Source organism: Manis javanica, chromosome 2, assembly GCF_040802235.1.
Source record: "Manis javanica isolate MJ-LG chromosome 2, MJ_LKY, whole genome shotgun sequence".
NCBI lineage: Eukaryota > Metazoa > Chordata > Mammalia > Pholidota > Manidae > Manis > Manis javanica.
Genome location: NC_133157.1, coordinates 30622063 through 30642546, shown reverse-complemented (window position 1 = coordinate 30642546; position 20484 = coordinate 30622063). Strand labels below are relative to the sequence as shown.

The window sequence follows — 20484 nt, the reverse complement described above, 5'->3', positions numbered from 1 at the left end:
CGGTCCCGCCTGACCCGCGGGGTGGCAGCTGCACCCTCCTGCAGACTCGTGCGCCGCTGCGAAGGGTTTGGTCCCGGCGGGGGCTGGCGGCGCAGCGCAGTTTCCATTGTGCAGCCCTGAGAATGGCTGGGTAACGCGCGCGCGCGCACTCGCGCGCTCAGACACACACACCCTCCCTCGCACACGCGGAACCGGCTGGGCCAGGGGAGGGAGGAGGAGGGTGACGTAGCGTCCCATGGCGTCACATTGACGTCTCGCATTCCAGGCACTCTATGGAGAGGCCGCTAGGGCTCCTGTGGCATAAATGACGTGCCGAGAGAGCGAGCGAACGCGCAGCCGGGAGAGCGGAGTCTCCTGCCTCCCGCCCCCCACCCCTCCAGCTCCTGCTCCTCCTCCGCTCCCCACACACAGACAATCTCACACCCGCTCCCTCACTCGCACACACAGACGCGCGCACACACGCTCCGCACACGCACTCCACTCTCTCCCGCGCGCTCACACCCCTCTAGCCCTGCGACCTCGCTGGTGCAGCGCCCCGCGGCAGCCGGACGCCCTCCCCGGACTCACTTTGCAACGCTGACAGCGCCGGCTGTGGCCGTGGAGGTGGGAACAGAGGCGGCATCCTTTCCCTGGTCGTGGCCGGAGCTAGGACGCCCGCGGAGTCCCTCTGCGGCGCTCTCCGATGAGTCTGGATCGCAGCATCCCCTGCCAGCCGCTCACCACCTCTGGGAGCCGCTGGGCTTGTGCACCGCAGCCTTTCCGGGACAGCAGCTGTGACTCCCCCTCCAGAGCAGATTTCGGGGCAGCTCTCTAGAAACTCGCTCTAAAGACGGAACCGCCACAGCACTCAAGTACGTATGAGATTCTCCAACTGGGGGACTTGCTAAAAAGTTAGCGCGCTGAGAAGCGTCGCTCCTGAAATTGACAACTTCGAGTGTAGGGTTTTTCCCCCCTCGCCTCTGCTCTCCCGCTGTGCTCGCCGAGCGGCCAGTGGGTTCGGACCTGAAACTTTTCCCCAGTAGCGGGTCCGCGGGGATCTCTGGAGCTCTTGTCCTCCCCCACCCGAGGAGGCGAAAAGCCTCTAACAAAGAGGAGGACCAGGATTTGTGCAGTAGCAGCTCCAGCGATGTAATTCAGGGTATTTCGGCTCTAGTTGTCATGGTAATGATGCTCTCGGCGGCGGCGGCGGCAGCGGCAGCGGCAGGGAGTTGCAGCCTTGGTGATGAACGGCAGCAATTTTCCTACCTTTTAACTAGGATTGAAAACAGGGGCTCCGGTGGGTCCAAGTTAACATACCTTTTGGTGACTCCGAGCTGGTTGACAGGGAAGGTTGGGAGGGAACGGGCGTTGGGCAGCAGCCGCCGGAGTTTGTAAAGGCGCTCCGAGGATCTCAGGAAAGAGGGCGTAATTGTAGGAATGTGGCTTATTGTATTGAAATGAGCCTGGAGCTCCACTAGGCACGTCTGCCTGGCGTCGCCGACTTGCCCATGTACACTTCTCTCTTCGGAGGTAATCGGGTGTAATTGCTGACTCCCGCACCCCCGACACGCGTGGGGATGGTGTCCCTCTCCTCCGAGCCTTAGCTGGGTATGGGAAAGGAATGTTTTACTCTTAACCAAAAGAACTCGCGCTTTGGAGAAGTTGCTCTGAGTGTTTTACTCTTAATGGAAATGAAAGTTCTCAGTGGTGAGAGGAGAGCCGTCAGGCGAGCGCAGCCTGATGAGACTGACTTCTAAAGGAATCTTGAACCTGTCGAGGATTGGGGCAGTCGTGAAAGAGAAAGCATTTGTCCCTTATTCCAAATAATGTTCTTGGATATTGCAATTTATTTATATCTCCGGATTCTCCGGAGTGAAGAGCTGCAAGGATTTTGGCAATCAGAAATCTCGGGCTTTTATCCCAGAAGCTTAGGGTACCGGGGAAAAGTACAGGGAGCCTTTCAGTCATTTTATTTCATAGCGAATCCAATCCTGAATCTTCTTTTCCCAGGACAATTTTTTTTATAGAACTGAGTTGGGGAAAGAAAAAGCTGCCCAACGCGACTAGGGTACACAATGAATGAAGTTAGGGTTTATTCGTGTTATCTTAGCTGAACAAAATGCTCGTAATATATCAGACTCGTGAGGCCAAGCAGTCTCTACACCCGCTCCCTCCCCCCGCAACCTCCTCCCCTTGGACCGTGCTCTTGCAGAAATTCTCCCCCGCGGTTTGTCTCCTCTCTCTCGGTCTTTCTGAGAATCTCTGTCTTTCCCTTTCTGTCGGTCTCTCTCCTCCACTCCTCCTACCCCCGCCCCCGCTCCCCAGGGTTGGAAACTCCGCGGAGGAGCCCGGGTCACAGTGGGGCGTTTCATGGTTTCCTCCACACACTTCACCACGGGGAGGGGAACACGGGGGTGTTCCTTTCGTCTGCCCACGAGAAAGAAAGGGGCTTTGACAAGGGTGGTTATTTCTTCCTGATTTACAACCCCGAGGCTCAGTGCTCGCGGCCCCGGTGGCCGTGAGCGGGAACGGCAGAACATGTTTCCAGGCGCGGAGGCTTTGCCTAGGTAACCGGTCATTTGGGAGGTGTGGAGCGAAGAGAGCCGTGAGGCTCATGGTTCGGCTGCAGGAGACGCGGTGTGGCTCTCTCCCGGGAACGCCGGACTTTGGAGGGGAGCCACTTCCTTGAGGAGATGCGACCCTCACCCACCAGAGTCAGAGGCCGATACTCGCAGAAAGAACCCGTTTGAAAGGCCCCGGGGGGAAAGGCGGGTATGTGGGCACCTACTGGGGGAGGTGGTGGGAGTTTGCTGGAGACCCCTATTGAAGATGCGGCGGCGACGGAAAGTGCATGCCACAGCCGTGGGAAGATCTGCCCGTTACAGCTAGCTCAAGCTTTCCGTGGGATCAGCTGGGTCTAGGACTGGAGGTGGGGGTGGCAAGGGAATCCCCCATTTCCTGGCTTTCGAGGGCTACCCGGACCTGCGGGATCCGAGCCCCTGTCTCTTTCTGCAGGCAAGCCATCAACACAGGGGTGTCGGGGGACGAAATTTAAACAACCCTCTCTGCCCACGCACCCCCCAGGTTTTGGGGAATTTTTTTTTCCGGCTCCACGTTCCCACCCCACGAGCTGTGAGCGGGTCTGGGCAAAGGGGGGCGCTATAGGCCACAGTTTGGGGCAGTGGGATCCTTCCCCGAGGCCTGCTGAACTGGCTCTTCTATCTACAAAGTTTCGCTGAGGTTGTGCGCAAAGACGCCCCCGGCGGAGCAGAGCTCCGCGCCCTCTGGAATATACCCCCGCCTGGCCCCTAAATGGCCCCAAGCCTCGAAGCCGCCCACCCTAGGGGATACCACCCCCTGGGTGCAGGGGACCTCCCTCTGCCCGCCCCACCAGCCTCAAACGCCAACCGCCTTGTCGCCTTGCCTCCAGCGCGAGCCTGTTTCCACTGTGCCCTTTTGTTTGCTTGACCCCTAGCCCCCGAAACTCGCGGCTAATAGAAGCGAAGCTCCATTAGCATTTAGAATGAAAAGCGCAGACTTTCTTAATTCCTTGGGGCATTCATGCATTCGTTCCGGAACTTGTGCATTTCCTATGCAACGTGTAAATTTTGTGTTTGAAGGGGGAGGGAAGGTAGAGTTGGAAGTGGCTATTTTACGCACGTGCACACTCTTTGACCCCCGAACTCAAGCGGAACACTTTCCTCAAGTGTTCTCCTTTCTTTGTTTTTCCTGACTTCGCGGGCTCGGAATCAAATTATTGGGGAAGAGAGATCAATTTCTGGAAGACAAGAGGCTGCGCATTTTTTAGCCTTTGGTTCGGATGCCACAAAACGGCGGTGAGCGGCGTGGGTGCTAACTACCTTTTCTCTGCTCCTGCAAGGCGCTGTGGTGGTTCTTGCCCAGGGACTTCGCTCACCTTAAGTACTGCTTTCGTACTGTTATAATCGTTTGTAATTAATATAGCATTCCTAGAAGCTCCCACCTCAATTCGCCCAGCCCAGGGCGCGGCGACTCAGCTTGGTCTCACTGTAACCTCTGTCCTCTCTCCCGGTGCCCACAGGACCCACTGCGGAAGAGCGCAGTCCGGCAAGCCCGGGCCCTGGAACTGGACCCTCAGCTGAGCCGGGCAGTACCGCCGCCGCCTCTTCGCCTCGCCGGACGTCCCCGCCTCCTACACTCTCAGCCTCCGCAGGAGAAACCCCCAGCCCCACCATTCAGCGCACAAGATACCCTCCAGGTAAGTCTGAAGGCACGACCCCTTATTCCTCCCAGGCTGGGGGAGGTAGGTGAGGGAGCCAGACGCCCTGGGCAAGCTGATCGACTAACCCAGCGCCAGGACAGCGTCTACTGGCCACTCACTCCCCAGTGCAGTTGGCTTCTTTGTACGAAGCTCCTCTGGATACACCCTGCTGCTACTGAGAGGAGCAGCCAGATTAAAATAAGAGTTACATTTCTCAAAAGAAAAATTGTTCCTAAGAAAAATGCAATATACCCATAGATCGGGATCTTTATACATTTCAGTATCTTCATTTTTGCTCTCCTTTTATATCCAGTTTATGCATTCATTGAGAGATATGGAATCACTTGAGTAATATAGAGCATTTTTTTATTTGTATAAAACCCAAATCATTTGAGTGCATAAATTTGGATTATTGAAGCTCAAAGGAAAAGAGAAAAGGCATCTGAGCTGACCACCAAGGAGTAAATTTGAACTGAGCAAAAGAAAGGATTCCAAGTTTAGCTTGTAACACCTCTTTACGCATTTGTTAAAGGGATACCAGGTGCCTGACTGTGTAGGCACCAAAAGATACGCAGATAAATAGAACTCAATCCCAGCAAGCTCATCTTGCAGTTGACACAGAACGGGAGAAAGCAACCACAGTGTGTGCGGGTAGCCTTGGTTGGCACTCATATAAACATTATAATGTCACTTGTCTCCCTTGGACGGTAAGTCCCACACAGAACACTTATCTTTCCCCCTAACTCTTAGGTTTATAAATCAATATGTGTGACTTAGGGGTGCAGTGGCCTCTTTTCCCAAAAATAAATGAACAGGGCATTCACTGGCTATCTTTTTGTCCTCCTATTTGTGGCAAAGCCCACAGCAGTCTCGAAAAGACACAAAGAGCAATAGGTAGGGACTGACAAGGAAAAATGACAGACTGATGGAGAAATCCTAGAGATGCTGGAGGGAGGAGACTAGATGAAACAGCAGGCAGAGTTCTTTCTTTTAAGTGATTAGCCTTTCATTTCACCCCAGCAACTGGACGGCAGGATAAGTAATGCTTGAACTTCAAACTAGGGAGGGTGTTGTTAAAGCTCTGTTTGGAAAATAAAGGCTTGAACTGGCCTCTCCCCTCCCCATCACTGCTTCTTCCAACAGGCCCTTACCTTTTTTCAAGTCAAGATTTCATCCCATACACGCATGATTCAATCAGATTTGGAAATGTGGGTAAAAGAAAGATGTCAAAGGAAATGTGAAGTATTCACTTTTCTATTAGTCACGACTTTTACACCACAGACTCCAAAGAGATGTAAAGCACCTGGTTCTCCTTTGGCTCAGAAAAACCAACCACCGGAAGCTGTCCGTTTTATCATTTCTATTTAGCCATAAAGAAAGGGAAACAATTAGACAAAATAAATCATCTACTAGATTCAATAGTTCTCAGAGCATCTCATCCAACTCAATCTCTCTAAACAATAGTAAGCACCCTGGGTACCAGTTGCTCTGGGAGCTCAACATATAGTCAAACTGGCAAAGAAACTGAACCTATTAAGAAACTGCTTTCTTTTCTAGGGGTACTAATCCTTCTTTCACAAGAAAATATTAGACTTACTCACCCATTACGATAGCTGTAAACTGTTGTCATAAAACAGCCACTGATATTTTATTAGTCAGAATTGGAAATATATGTATATATATATATGTATCACACACACATACATATACACTGTATAAGGCAGAGAGCAGGTTTGGTGGGTGTTTTGTTGCAGCTGCTGATCTTTTTCTTTGCAGATGGTGCAAACTCCCCCGAGTCCATTTCCTGGGCCTACGTTCCCACCTAGCTGGCTGAAGTCATCAACAGGGGTCCAGTTTGTGCAGGCTGTTAGCCCTGTTTGGAGGAGTGGGGAGGGGGTGGGAGAAAGCAACCACAATGTGTGTGGGTAGCCTTGGTTGGCACTCATGAAAACATTATAATGTCACTGTCTCCCTTGGACAGTATGTCCCATGTAGGACACTTATTTCCCCCCCTAACTCTTAGGTTTATAAATCAATATGTGTGACTTGGGGGTCCAGTGGCCTCTTTCCCCCAAAATAAATGAACAGGGCATTCACTGGCTTTTTGTTCTCCTATTTGTGGCTGAGCCCACTCTAATTAGTTGACAGGGCTCAAAAATACTTTGTAAAAAACATCAGTGGACTTACAAAGGAGGAAGTCAGATTTCTCAGATCTGGTGGACAGAGCAAGGGAGGGAAGTTGGGCAAAGAGGTCCCTGGAGGCAGGGTTTTAGCATCCTATGGTCCCTTTGACAGTCCAGCAGGTATTCAGCTTTCTTCCTGGGGGAAAGGGAAGGAAAGAAAGTAAGCGTGGGGCTTTATATCTATGCTACCAAAAGGAGGAAAGGATGTCATTTCCTTTCTTTTTCTCAGATTAGAAAGCAATGAATCCAGTGCTACCTATTAGCTAGGAAAGAGTGTTGATTTGCCTTTGAGACATCCTTTCTTTTGTCCCTGCAGATATGCCCTGCATACAAGCCCAGTATAGCCCTTCGCCTCCAGGTTCCAGTTATGCAGCGCAGACCTACGGCTCGGAATATACCACGGAGATCATGAACCCTGACTACACCAAGCTGACAATGGACCTCGGCAGCACTGAGATCACGGCCACAGCCACCACATCCCTGCCCAGTTTCAGTACCTTCATGGAGGGCTACTCGAGCAACTACGAACTCAAGCCCTCCTGCTTGTACCAAATGCAGCCGTCCGGGCCACGGCCCCTTATCAAGATGGAGGAGGGCCGCGCGCACGACTACCACCACCACCACCATCATCACCACCATCACCACCACCACCAGCAGCAGCAACAGCAGCCGTCCATTCCGTCCCGCTCCGGCCCCGAGGACGAGGTGCTGCCCAGCACCTCCATGTACTTCAAGCAGTCCCCGCCGTCCACCCCTACCACGCCGGGCTTCCCTCCGCAGGCGGGGGCGCTGTGGGACGACGCGCTGCCCTCCGCGCAGGGCTGCATCGCGCCCGGCCCGCTGCTCGACCCGCCGATGAAGGCGGTGCCCACGGTGGCCGGCGCGCGCTTCCCGCTCTTCCATTTCAAGCCCTCGCCGCCACACCCGCCCGCGCCCAGCCCGGCCGGCGGCCACCACCTTGGCTACGACCCGACGGCCGCCGCCGCACTCAGCCTGCCGCTGGGAGCCGCCGCCGCCGCCGCCGCCGCGGGCAGTCAGGCCGCTGCGCTCGAGGGCCACCCGTACGGGCTGCCGCTGGCCAAGAGGGCGGCCGCGCTGGCCTTCCCGCCGCTCGGCCTCACGGCTTCCCCCACTGCGTCTGGCCTGCTAGGCGAGAGCCCCAGTCTGCCATCGCCGCCCAACAGGAGCTCGTCCTCGGGCGAGGGCACGTGTGCTGTGTGCGGGGACAACGCCGCCTGCCAGCACTATGGCGTGCGCACCTGCGAGGGCTGCAAGGGCTTCTTCAAGGTGAGCGCATGCCTCCTCCTGGAGACTCCTTACCCCCGCAGCTAGCCTCCTCAGTCACCGGCTCAAGTGAGCATCTAAGTGGGCCCCAACCGGTTTGAGACGTGTGATTGTTATACTGTGCATTCCTGTAGCCCTTCCCAACACCCTCACATCCACTTTCTCAGGGGTTTTTAACTTGAGATCCATTACAGGAGGACTTCCCAGGTGCACTTGAGGGGGCTGTGAACCTCCTGACTTGGCTTTACCTTATGAGCATTTTTCTGGACAGAGCCTTCAGCAGGTTCTTAAAAAGGTCTGTGATCTCAAAAATGCAAAACCTCAGTGCATTCCTTGTCTGTCCATCAAAGGTGTTTTGAAGGGTTGGGGTCTGAGTGCCAGGCCCTGGACATTTGTATCTCATTTAATCCTCATAATAAGAGCTGAGGGTCTAGAATGAGACTTGAGACTGTATTCTGCCCACCCACTAGCTATTATTAAAAAGTGACTTGAAGGTAGGTACTAATTGTCCTTGTTTCATAGATGAGGCAGTGGAGGTTCAGAGAGGTTAACTCAACTGCCCCACAGCACACTCAGAGAGTGAGAAGGAAGCAGGATGCCAATCATGTTTGCATGACCCCAAAGTGCAGGGCCCCCTTCACAGCTCTGAAGCAGCAAAATAGGGGCAATGAGATGGATGCAGTCTGGGGCAGCCCACTCCATAGAAGACAGAAGCTGAGGTCTCACCAATCTACTCCACCTCTGTGCCACATACAGTGCCAGGTGTGGACATTATTCATTGTCTCACAGACTCAAAGGAGAATTTTGTGGTGGGGGGTGGGGGGTGGGGGGGTGTCTTCTGCCTCCCCTCACGGCATCTTCCCAAAGAGAAATCTAGAGCCTAGAGAAGCGAAGCCTTGTCAGCCTATAAAGAATAATTTAGCAGTGCATGTGCAGCAGTTCTGGCAGGTTTCTCCTGACTCTTGAGTTCAGTGCTCTTTCCACCACTCAGGGGGATGAGGACCTGTCCTCTTGCTGCTCTGCTTTTGCTGTTGACTCCCAGATTTCTTCAGACATTTATTCCTGTGCCACTCTCCCCACTCTTCTGGCAATTATCTCAGGCATTTGCAAACCTACACATTTTCTCCCACAAAATTCATGCCCTGGCCTCCAGTGCTGGGCAGCGTAGAGGGAGAGGGGAAGCTGGGTGCTGACTGGGTAACTAGAATTTGGGAGGCCAATAGGATGTATCTGGGAGCATGCTGAAATTGGAGCCAGAACACTCAAATAGGAGTCCTCTATCTGTCACTTACCAATCACATGACATTGGTCATGATATGTCTTTCTAGGCCTCAGTTTCCCTATCAGGTGAATAAAATTCAGAGGACTGAGTATTAAAAGAAATAAAACATCAATGAAAACACTTTATAATCTTTAAAAGGTCATAAAACAGTAGTGCCTTATTAAGTGAAAACTACAAGTATTTGCTAACATTCACATGTTTGTGAATTGGTAGGTTTGATCTGTGGTAGGAGTCACGTGATTGATTAAATTCTGCAGATAAATGAGAAATGTTTGCAGAAAGACTGTAATATATTAAGTACCATACAGAAGGTATGCAGGATTTATGTTTTAAATGTAGAACCCTCAGTTTTGCCATTTTTTTCTGTCTTAACCATTCAAGTTTTGTCAAGGTTATTTTCAAGTAACTGCATTCTTTTAACAGATTTAATTTTTACGGTGGAAATGCTGAAGGGCAGTGAAACTGGCATCCAAAAAAAAGAAAGAAAAACAATTAAGAGATGTATAAGTAACCCACAAACATAATCACCCCTAAATAATTGAGGGTTGACCAAAATACAGAGTGTAATACATTCCTGGTCTGGAAATATCAATTAAGTGTTCCCCAACAGTGTCCCTTTCTGCAGCAATCTCTTGAAAACAAATCTGTACTTGAAAGGGTGGGGGTAGGGTAGGGGAGAACCACCCCACAGATCTGTTAATTAAGGGAACAGAAGCAGGTTTTACCCAGTGGCTTTCTACCATTAAATTGAATTCTTTAAAAATGTGACATGAAGTGCAGGTAATGATGGAAATTCAGTGATTGAACTGTAACGATCTCTCCTGTCAGACTGTGCAGGCATGCGCAAATGTGGGGAAGATTTCAGGTTATTGGGAAAATGTATACCTGAAGCAAAATGCCACCAGCACTTGAATTGGCATATCGCCTTTAGGATGATTGCAAGAAACAGAGTTTTAGAAATGACTGCATGTTCAATGAAAGAAAGATTCATTCAGGAAACACAAGCTTCCTAGCCTTACAGACTGCTGAGAATTTAAATGCTGGAAACTCAGAAATATATTTGTGTTTTGGAAAATTGCATCTTAAACTGAATGTATCTGGCTTTGGTGAATTTTTAAAGTTTTATATAGGCAATTTAGAAACTCTCATAAAATGAAATTAAAAAGTGATAGGTTGAAAACAAAAACATAGGGATTGAGGATTGCTTCAAGTAAAAGACTGAAAGTAAATCTAAATTTTTGGACACAAAATAGATCACTAGTCCCAAATTCCCTGAATTTTTCTTTTATTTTTAATGTAGTCAGGCTTACCAAATAGATTCCAGCTTTCTGCTCTACTTGGAGTTGTATAGATTCAGGTAATTTCTGAATGACTTCACCCAAAGTGGTAAATACACATACATTTGCACAAATGTTCTTAGTTTTTTTCAAAATCATACATTCTTTTGAGTCTGGAGCATAAAATATGCTTAATTATTTCTCCATGTGTCATTTTAAAGTCATATGTGATTCTGAAGAATGCAACATTATTTTATATCCAAGTCCAAGTTTTATGATCTGTCTCTTAGAATATGGCTATTTTGATGTCTATGTCAATGGTCATTTAAGAAAACCGTTTAATGGGCATTTTTACTGAAAATATATGGCTCTCCTATTTCTTTCTCTAACTTCTTTGGTTTTCTTTCTGGGATGTGATAGTGATTTTTAGTATTCAGTTTTAAGATTTTGCTTTCAGAAATCAGAAATGACAAGTTTACCATACATAGTCATTTAAAGATAAGTTCCAATGGCTGATTTTTTTTTGCATTAAAACATTATTTCCTATATGTTTTAACTAGCCAAGTACTGATTTTGCTTTTTATGATTTCATCTCTATTGGGGAACAAAGCTAGTTACTGTGATATTTGACTTACAATAGTGATAGCCAACAAAGTACATCCCAAATAATTTTGATTTTATTTTAATAAGGTCAGCAATAGTCAGGGGAGTGGAACAAGTAGAAAATTGTTCCCAAAGGGATATTAAAAGTGGAGATAATCTAATCCTCCAAGGTATGATATGTTGACCTGGTAATTTCAGATATGATTTTATCATTCAGACTTGGGTGTCTCCTGAGACTTGCTTCAGAACAATCCAAGATGATTTTCATTGTCAGCAGCTAACACTAATAAAATTGTTTTTCCTGCAGGCTAGCGTGTTAGGAAATTAAATTTATCTAATTATACGAATTGCGCTGTCACTTTTCACATTGTAATTAAAATACATCTTGTCAGGTCCTACCTCTTTCCAGAAACTATTAGTTGACTATCTTTGTATTATATTTTCTCAGAGAACGGTGCAGAAAAATGCAAAATATGTTTGCCTGGCAAATAAAAACTGCCCTGTAGACAAGAGACGTCGAAACCGATGTCAGTACTGCCGATTTCAGAAGTGTCTCAGTGTTGGAATGGTTAAAGAAGGTATGGATACACTACAGTGCTTTTTATCCAGCTTGCTTATATATATTCTCAGATAGCTCTGAAAAAAATGTTAGTATTTATGGTAGGATGGTGAATTTTCCTAGTTTCCCTTTCTTTCCAACATTTTACTTTTATGGTGTACATTAACATTTAACAATAGCTGAGGACTACTTATTCTAATTTCTCAAAATCAATAAAGAACTTGTGTACATATATCTCTGCTCTATTTAAAAAGGAGACTTAGGGCTAATTCATTACCAAATGTAAGTATGGGTAACTTTTTGGTGGTTTGTTTCAACTCTCATTATATCACTGTGTGAATATTATTCCAAGCTTGTTGCCACTTTTAAACGGTTGGACTCTTTAATGATTGCTCAACTGTAATATGTTTGATTTCTTTTTTGTGATTTATGGCTATTCATGGATATCTCTGAAGACATTTTTTTTCTTTCTCTTGGCATCAGTTGTCCGTACAGATAGTCTGAAAGGGAGGAGAGGTCGGCTGCCTTCCAAACCAAAGAGCCCATTACAGCAGGAACCTTCTCAGCCCTCTCCACCTTCTCCTCCAGTCTGTATGATGAATGCCCTTGTCCGAGCTTTAACAGATTCAACGCCTAGAGATCTTGATTATTCCAGAGTAAGTTTTATGATGTCCTGCTTTTGAATGAACGATCAGGGTCTCTATTCATGATACTAATAATGAAACTTGACTGAGTAACTTTGTGCCTGGCCCTGTGCTAAACAGTTTTCATACCTTTTCCTTATTTCTCAGTTCATTTAGCAATTCCAGAACATCCAGTGAGCACCAAATAACATTTGCTTTATTGGGTCTCTAAAAGCCTTAACAAATGACCCTGACAGTGCTGCACATGTCATGCCCATTGTTGCAGGATTCTTGGTGGTTGTGTCAATGAAAATCCGCCAGGTGATTTCAATTTGTAGTTTTCTTTCATGGTTTAGACAAAGTGACTAGTGGTTTGTTTCATTTTGTGATCAAACCATCTGGGTGAGCCTCAAGTTATCCTTAAGCAGTTCACACAAATGCATTGGGATTGATTGACCTGCTGCTTCTCAGAGGGATTAGACCTTTGATGGAGAGGAGTGAGCTCTGGCCTTGACATTGGGAGGTATCAGGGGGTCTGGGATGGAATAGTGCCTCTGCTGCTTCCTGCCTGTGTCACCCGGCTCCTGCTCTTGGCTTTCTCATCCCTACAGTGAGGATGATTACAATATTTAACCCCAGAGGGATGTTGTGAATATCAGTCATACAGGAATGATGGTTTTGAAAAGCATAAATGATTGCCAGTGTTGTTATTTAAGTCAACCCAAACATATCGATATTTTTATTTCATATAAGATAGTTAAAATATAATCACTTTGAATTCTGCAATTCCCAGAAATCTAGATAACACAGAGAAGAATCATGCAAAAGGATTTGCTAAGCAAATGTTTAAATATTGCTAGAAGGCAGTTTTTAAAAAGACTTAGAAAAGCATACTTCTAGTAAGACAGGGTCTCACTGAAAAGGGAAAGAAAATAAAAAGATTACAATTATCGAGCTGTTGCTATAAGCTAGATACACATTGTGGCACATTGGCTTATTTAGCCATTTAAAGAACCATGAGATATGGGTATAGTTACCTCCACTCTAAGACAAGAAAACTTAGAAACACAGTTTGTACACAAATGAGAGAGATACCAGTCCAGGGATCTTCCGTTGGTTGATCTGGCCTGGTAGCCACTACCGCATTTGCCCTCCTCAGGAACAAGCAGTATTTCAAAGTTATGGTTGAAAGGCTGGCAAAGAGTGTGAGTGTGCCTGCTATGCACCCTCCTTTAGGTCACAGTCTTGAGAGAAATGGAAAGGTGATCCTTCTTCCCTCATCCCCACCCTCATTACAGGCTGTGAAGCTTCTTCTTCACACCTGATCACAAGACTTCATGTGAAGCATGGTAGATTGTTAGCACTGAAGGTTGAGGACTCTTATTCTGATTACAAGTAGCATCTCTTGACTAAAGTCAAGTGTCATATAACAGTCTAACAGAATAATGCAGCAGTTAAGAGCAAAGGCTTCAGAACCATGCAGTCCTAGAATAAAATCCCAAAACCATCATTTACTAGCTGGGTGACCTTAAACAGTTGATTTGACATTTTAATGCCTCGGTTTCATTTGTGTTATGAAGTAATAATAACATTATCTACTTCCTGGGGTTGTTTGTGACGATTGAGTAAGATGATACTTGTCAAAGCTTTAGCACTGTACCCCGTACATTATCTCTTGGCCAATCTTTCTTACTCCACCATTTGTTGAATGTACTAATGAGTATGATGAGCACAATACACATCTGATGCCACGTAGCAATACCATTAAGGTAAGTGTTATGATCTCTATATCACAGATGAGGAGACTAAAACTGGGAAGGACTAAAGGACTGACTTGCCCAAGGTCACATAGCTAATATGTATCAGAGAGAGAATTAGAAGCCAAATGTATTGGACCCCAAAGTCTGTGCCTCTAAAAACTAAGCATCACTGTGTTTCTGGTTTCAGTAAGAGTGGGTACTAGAAAAGCATTCAGGAATAAAGGCTTTTCCTCTGGGAAGCAACTTTGGCTTCCCCTTATGCAAGGTGTCTAAATCAGTGAAACTTCTCTGCACTCACTGCCTATGCCAGGGCTACGGGGCACAATCTGACATTCTTCCAGGCCATTTGAAATCACTATTGATGGTCAGTCTAGAGAATTTAGGCCCCAAAAGTGACTTTTTGGCCCTAAATTATCCAATTACTGGTCTACATGGTCTCATTAGTCATTCAGTGGCAAACCCTCTCCAGCACTTTGAGCCCTCCTAGCTGAGAACTGTCTCCTCACTGAAAAAATCAATCCAGTGTGTTTGCTTGCCTCTGCACTATTCAGTGTGTTAGACTAGAGTCATCATCCTCATCAACAAACATTTATCCAATTTAATTGTTAGCTTTGTCCAAAATAGCAGATTGACCATGCCAGAGTCTGGGTCACATTGACACTACCTTTGGGGCCTTGCTCAATTTTGCAAAGCATATTTATTTTAATTGCATTGTCTCGGAGTCAGGTTGAACTGCATAGCTTGAATTCTCCCACTTTTAGATAGCTTTACAAATTATCAAAAATTGGACCAAAATCAATAAATTAAAAGGCTTTTTAAAAAATACAGTGAGTTTTCATCAAAAATTTGGATGAAGGCAGAGAAGGCATGCTGATCACATTTGCAGATGACAGAAAGCTGGGAGGGATCGCTAATATGATGGATGTCAGTATCAACATTCAGAGTTATTTCGACAGGTTGGAACAGGATGGGCTGAAACCATCATGAAGAAACTTACCAAAATAAATGTGAAGCTCAGAATTTAGAATTTTAAAACACGGGAGAGCCTTGGCCTGTCAGTAGTTCATGTTAAGAAGATCTTGGGCATTTATTCCATACACATTCATATGAACCAAAGTGCATGTATGGTGGAAGAGAGGGACGCTAAAGTACCTTAGGCAGAGGTCGAAGTGTGGGACCAGAAACAGTTGGTGGTTCTGCAGACCACACAGGAGTTTAAAGGGACTATGGAAACATTATTTCTGGAAACTTGTAAGAGATGGTTGGAGGAAATAGAAATTTGTAGACAGGAAGGGAGGTGGTTTGGCAGGATTCAGTCACTCTTTTTCCATGTGGCAAAGAAGATTTACTCTTGGGGAAAGATCTAGAGGGAGAAAGAGGGGACGCCTATCAGCTCAGTCTAAAGACAAGGATGCGCTCTCTTAGCTACAGTGGAAGCATGAGTTCATCAACACGACGTATCTAAGGAGAACACATAACAAGATTTCTCACAAGCAGATAAGTTACTTTGGATGATATTAAGTTCCTTCCAACTCTAAGATTTTATGATTCTGGGGTTTACCTTATTGTCCCTAAATGCAAGTGAGTATATATACATATACATATAAGAAAATGTGTTACGTCACTTGTTATTTAACAAGACTGAAATTACACTGTTCTCTTAAAAAACATTAATGTAAAATGAATGAAACAAAGTGAATTTATTGAGTGTCTGCTTTGAACTAGGCACCATCATGTATATTCTTACAAAATTTCACTTAAGCCTCAGCTTTATGTGGTATAACTTATGGTTTCAGTAAATTTTTAAAGATTGTAATTCATTGAAACTCAATTTTCAAAATACCTTCTTCAAGTTTTATATTTACAAATTCATAGAACTGGGGGTGACCTTGAGATCATCTAATCCAATCCCCATATTTTCAGAGGAGTAAATAAAGGCTTGAAGGGGTTAAGTGCTTTGCCTAAGGTCAGTGACAGAGGTAAGGCTAGATCCAAATCTCATCACTCAAGGTAATGTGTTAGTATTTCTACACACTGTCACTTCTATTTAATGACAGTTTGCTAGAGTTTTTTGATAGAAGCTTTATTTGATATTTTAAAGGACAATAATAGTAATATATAACCATTGGTTTTTAAAAAGGCAAGCCATTTACAAGTAGATAAAGTGAAAAAGGAAATTCTCCTTTTCATTTATTCCTGCCTAACACCTCTTCGGCAGTAACCAATGTTAACATATTAGTGTGTATCTATAATTTTTCACATTTTAAGTAAGAACTTGCCCTGTTAGATTTGAGTAAGACAGTTGATTTGTCCAAAACAATTTATTAAAGATGCTAGCTTTCCCCAGTGAATCAGGTAAATAGAGAAATGAGAAAATGTTTGCCAGACAGGTATATACTAGTGTATATGTCTTTAAGGTAGTAAGCAAACAGTTTTCCTCATTTGTGGGAAAGGGAGGTGGAGGAGTTGTGTTCCAAGTCACAGTGGGAATGAATGCTTTGAAAGCCCAAAACCCTCGCTATGTAAAGTGTTCCTGGCTCTGGGATCTTTACTTCTCCTATGGGCCAAACTTCTCTCCTTCAAAAGTGAGCTCAGATCGTATATCAGTGCAGTCAAAACATGTCATGTTTGATTTGTTTCTCCTCGAAATGTTGCTGTTCTCTGCCCCACAATTGCTTTTAATTTAACAATACAAGTATATATAGATATTGGGCTTGGCTTTCAAGCCTGCATAATTACTAATGAGAAAATATATTTAACCAAATATAGTTGGTCATTTCAAATATTTTTCAGCAAACTAGGATGTTTTCTGGTAATTGGTGTTACTTAGTATAGTAACAGACTCCAAATACAAAAGACAGTGCTCAGATAAAACTAGGCACCAGCAAATGTCATTTGAATATGTTAACAAGATAGTCTGGGAAACAACGTGGCTAACACATGTTACACCCACAAAGTAAACCGCATGAAGACTCTGCATAGAGAGTGGTTTCATGAAGCTACTCAGGAAACCCTCCCAAATTTCCACCAGTTCCCTCAGTGATTTCAGGCCAGTTCCAGACCCTCTGTGGGCCTCAGTTGCCTCATCTGAATGATGAGATTAGACTAAATGTACGTGCAGGATCTTTTCCAGCCTTCTCATTCCGTGACCCTCTCACCTTCATACCTGCTATAAAACCACTATGGGTACAGATTCCCAGACCACACCCAGACCTACTGAATCAGAACTGGGGTTGGGGGGGGGGCAGGAGGAAGGCAGAATCTGTACATGAACAAGTGCCTTAGATGACCCACTGGCACAATATGTTTGAGGGCTACCAATATAGTTTAATAAGACCAATTCAATTTTACCTCCATTGTCCTATTTCCTAGCTTTTGGTGGGCTGAGAAAGAAATGAGCAATAGAGAGATAAATTTTCCAGAAAGGAATTTATTCATTTAACAAATACTTATTGAATGACTGTTGGGAATCAGTCACTATTCTAGAGCAATGGACACATTGTTGAACAAGAGAGGTTCCTGCCCTCATGAAGCTTACATGCCATGAAGAAGTTAAAAAGACAAATACACAACTGCTCTGTGACCATTGGTGGGAGGAGAGGAGGTTCTTTTGTGTTTGTCTTTTTGTTTTTCAGTGGGGGAGGCAGTTAGATCAGAAATGAACTTTGGGGGAAAATATATTCATTGCCGATTTTTAAAGTGTCCTTTTTTTAATGTGTAAGAACCTAAGAATATGTATACACAGTTTGGCTCATAGAATGATCACTTCTAACACATATAATGAAATATAAAGACCCAGGGAAGAGTAACCTTCTAAGGGGAGATAAAATGTTCTTAGGATATTCTACATATTTAGCCTGGACTGACAGTGTGAAAGGATAAATATCAGATTCCATTCTGTTATAAAAGCAGCACGTTGCTAAGTTTTTAGGGCTGGTATTCACCTAAGGTCTCACTTCATTCCCATTCAAATAACTTATTTTAGGACTGAAGTGTTGCTGAACTCTGATCTGTGCAGCTGTGTTATTGCCATATGAAATGCATAGACTCAGTTTAAATAACATCCATTGTTTGTAGCACTACCTTTTCACTCTAGGTGCTTCCTCTCTATCAGACATTGGCTGTTGGTACATGTAATACTGTGTCTTTGACTAGGGGTAAAGCATTTTTCTCTAACTGGCTTTTGTTCAACTGCAATGACCAATAAACAAATATTTCTAGATTTATTTTGGTAAACCCCAAGCCTGCCTAGCTCAGACAGAGCAATGCAGGAGAGCACAGATGCAGAGATGGGGGTGGGGTTCTGGTTCTTCCAACTCCAGGTCCAGTATTGCTTGGTGAGGTTTCTTAAAACTGCTAGGCCAGGCAGAGAAAGAATCTAAAGTATTTTGTTCCGTTTCTTTGAATTTTATGTTTAGTAGAGGGGATACTTGGTCTGTCTTTTCCCCAGCATGGGATGCTGCCCCTCCTGTCACCAAGTTACTAGTGACTCTGGCTGAATCCAGTGTGACTCCAGATTTCTCAAACATAGACCAGAGTCACTGCAGGTGAAGCCGGAGGGTCTGGCTGGAGTTTGGCGCCCTGGGCCTGCTCGCTCCTCTCCTTGGTGTACTCCACCAGAGAAAACTGCACATGCAGGCCAGGGACTGTGTTCCCCTGGGTGCAGGATGCATGAAATGTGAGCCCAGCAGGGGTGGACACCTGCAGAGGACTCTGGGTGAAAGCTAGTGCTCTGGAGGATTCTAAGCAAATATTGGAAACAGAGAGATTATTGAGTTGTGAGCCAAGGTTTCAGGGAAGTCAGTGAAGAAGGGACAGGTCCCTTTTCCAGGGGAAAGTGAATATTCTTTATTCTTCTTCTCTCCATTTAACACATTATTTTAAAACAAAATGCTGAATCAGTATCATGACATTCTAGGCAATAATATCATAACTGGTAGGATTAGCAACATTTGGAACCACTGAATGCAAGAACCATCACATGGAACATTCAGCAGGATAGATGATAGTCTAGGCTATAAAATACACCTTAACAAATTTAAAAGAATAGAAATCATAATAATGTTGGCTGTCAAACCACAACATAATTAAACTAGAAATCAGTAACAGAAAGATAGCTGAATACAAGACCCAGAAGAAAACTGAGAGATCAGCTAGCCCAGTTGCTTCCTACTTCAGAGGCAGAAACAGACCCAGAGAAGTTAAGTGACTTGTCCTGGACTGTACAGCAAGTCAGTGCCAGAACCTGGAGGAGGACCCCATGACCTACTGTCTGATCCTATATTCTTTTTCCTTTTCCATATTGTCACTCACTTAAGGGTTTCACATATAGTGCAGTCAGCTTTCTAAAGGTGGGTCTGCCCTGAATTGCATCCTGCCCTTGGAGAGCATACGGAATTAGGTTCATATAATAGGAGAAAGTAAAAAATATATATTTCTCTGTTCTCCTCCAGTGAATAGGGTGTGTGCTGACAGGAGGCAGTGGGAAGTGTCTGTGACACCCGGGTCATGCTGCATCCTTGAATATACATGGCAAGGAGGACTGCCTCCTTCTACTGGACTTTGCCCTCATTGTCATGATATCACAGAAACATCTAGGGCTTCATAGACCCCAAGCCCTGAGTTGGATTATTGGGGACAGAGAAGCCAGGGCTCTGAACTGGACCTGGTATCACAGTATCATAGAAAGTCTGGGCTAAAATTTAGAAACCTTCTGGTTCAACCTCTTCCACCACTTGATAAATGTGGAAGCTGAGGGACAGCAGTGGTTCCAAGTATCATAACCTTCATCAGTTTCATCACTGTCATCATTCATTAAACATGTTTGATGTGTCAGGCTCTTCACATATATTATCACATTTAACCATCACCATAAAATGTTCAGGAAGGCATTATCCCTATTTTACAGAGGAGAATACTGAGGCTCTGAAAAGTGAAGTGATTTATCACAGGTAACTAAAGTAAGTGGCAGAGCTACACTGTTCAATACATGAGAGGCCTGGACAAATCTAGGATTAAAGAAGCTGGGCTCCTTGTCTGGCATTTCTTTATTTCATGATGCCTCATTGGAAAACACAAAGGGGAAAAATAAAGACCTAATTAAGACAACTGTCTTATTTCCTCATACCTAAGTAGTTTCTACAATTAGCACATGCGTGCTTACTGGCTGTTTCTCCTCCAGTCAGGTTAGGGCATTGTGGCAAACCTAGGCACTCCTGACTACCCCTTTCATTGAACAGTTTTCAGCAGCTATTTATTGAGGGCCAACTATGTGCCAATCATTATCCTGCTGACAAAACATGGGACTAAATGAATACATACCTAGAGACCCACAACTAGAGCAAAGCAAAGTGCCTTTAAAACTATCCCATGGGCTACCAGCTAGTAACATCAGATCTATTAATGGCCAGCAGGTGTAGGACTAGAAATCACAGGACCGTGTTTAAGTCTTGGCTGCATCACTGTTGGTTATGTAACTTGGGAAAGTCTCTTAGCCTCTCTGAGCCTCAGTTTCCTCATCTGTAAAATAAGGATTAAAATCCATGCCTAGTAGGATCAACTGAGAGATGGGATGCAAAAGTACATTTACTGTGTTAGTGTGAAGGAAATGACGTGCATATTTCCATGAGTGTTTCTGCAGATCTCCTAAGTCTCTGTGTTGTTGGTTGTCCCTTAATTATTACCTTGCTATAAC

The 20484-nt window shown here is 45.2% G+C and overlaps 2 protein-coding genes across 2 annotated transcripts in view; one reads left to right on the top strand and one right to left on the bottom strand.

Annotated features, from left to right (window-relative positions):
* LOC108399479 (uncharacterized) overlaps window positions 1-20484 on the bottom strand; it is a 299067-nt gene that overhangs the window by 219045 nt on the left and 59538 nt on the right. The gene's annotated exons all lie outside the window — the stretch shown is intronic.
* Window positions 392-20484, top strand: part of NR4A3 (nuclear receptor subfamily 4 group A member 3) — a 38613-nt gene continuing 18520 nt past the window's right edge. Inside the window, exons 1-5 of the mRNA XM_037003915.2 lie at window positions 392-851; window positions 4040-4216; window positions 6719-7689; window positions 11297-11426; window positions 11891-12063. Coding sequence (XP_036859810.2) covers window positions 6721-7689; window positions 11297-11426; window positions 11891-12063 — 1272 coding nt within the window. The 5' untranslated portion in view covers window positions 392-851; window positions 4040-4216; window positions 6719-6720. The remainder of the gene's footprint in view (window positions 852-4039; window positions 4217-6718; window positions 7690-11296; window positions 11427-11890; window positions 12064-20484) is intronic.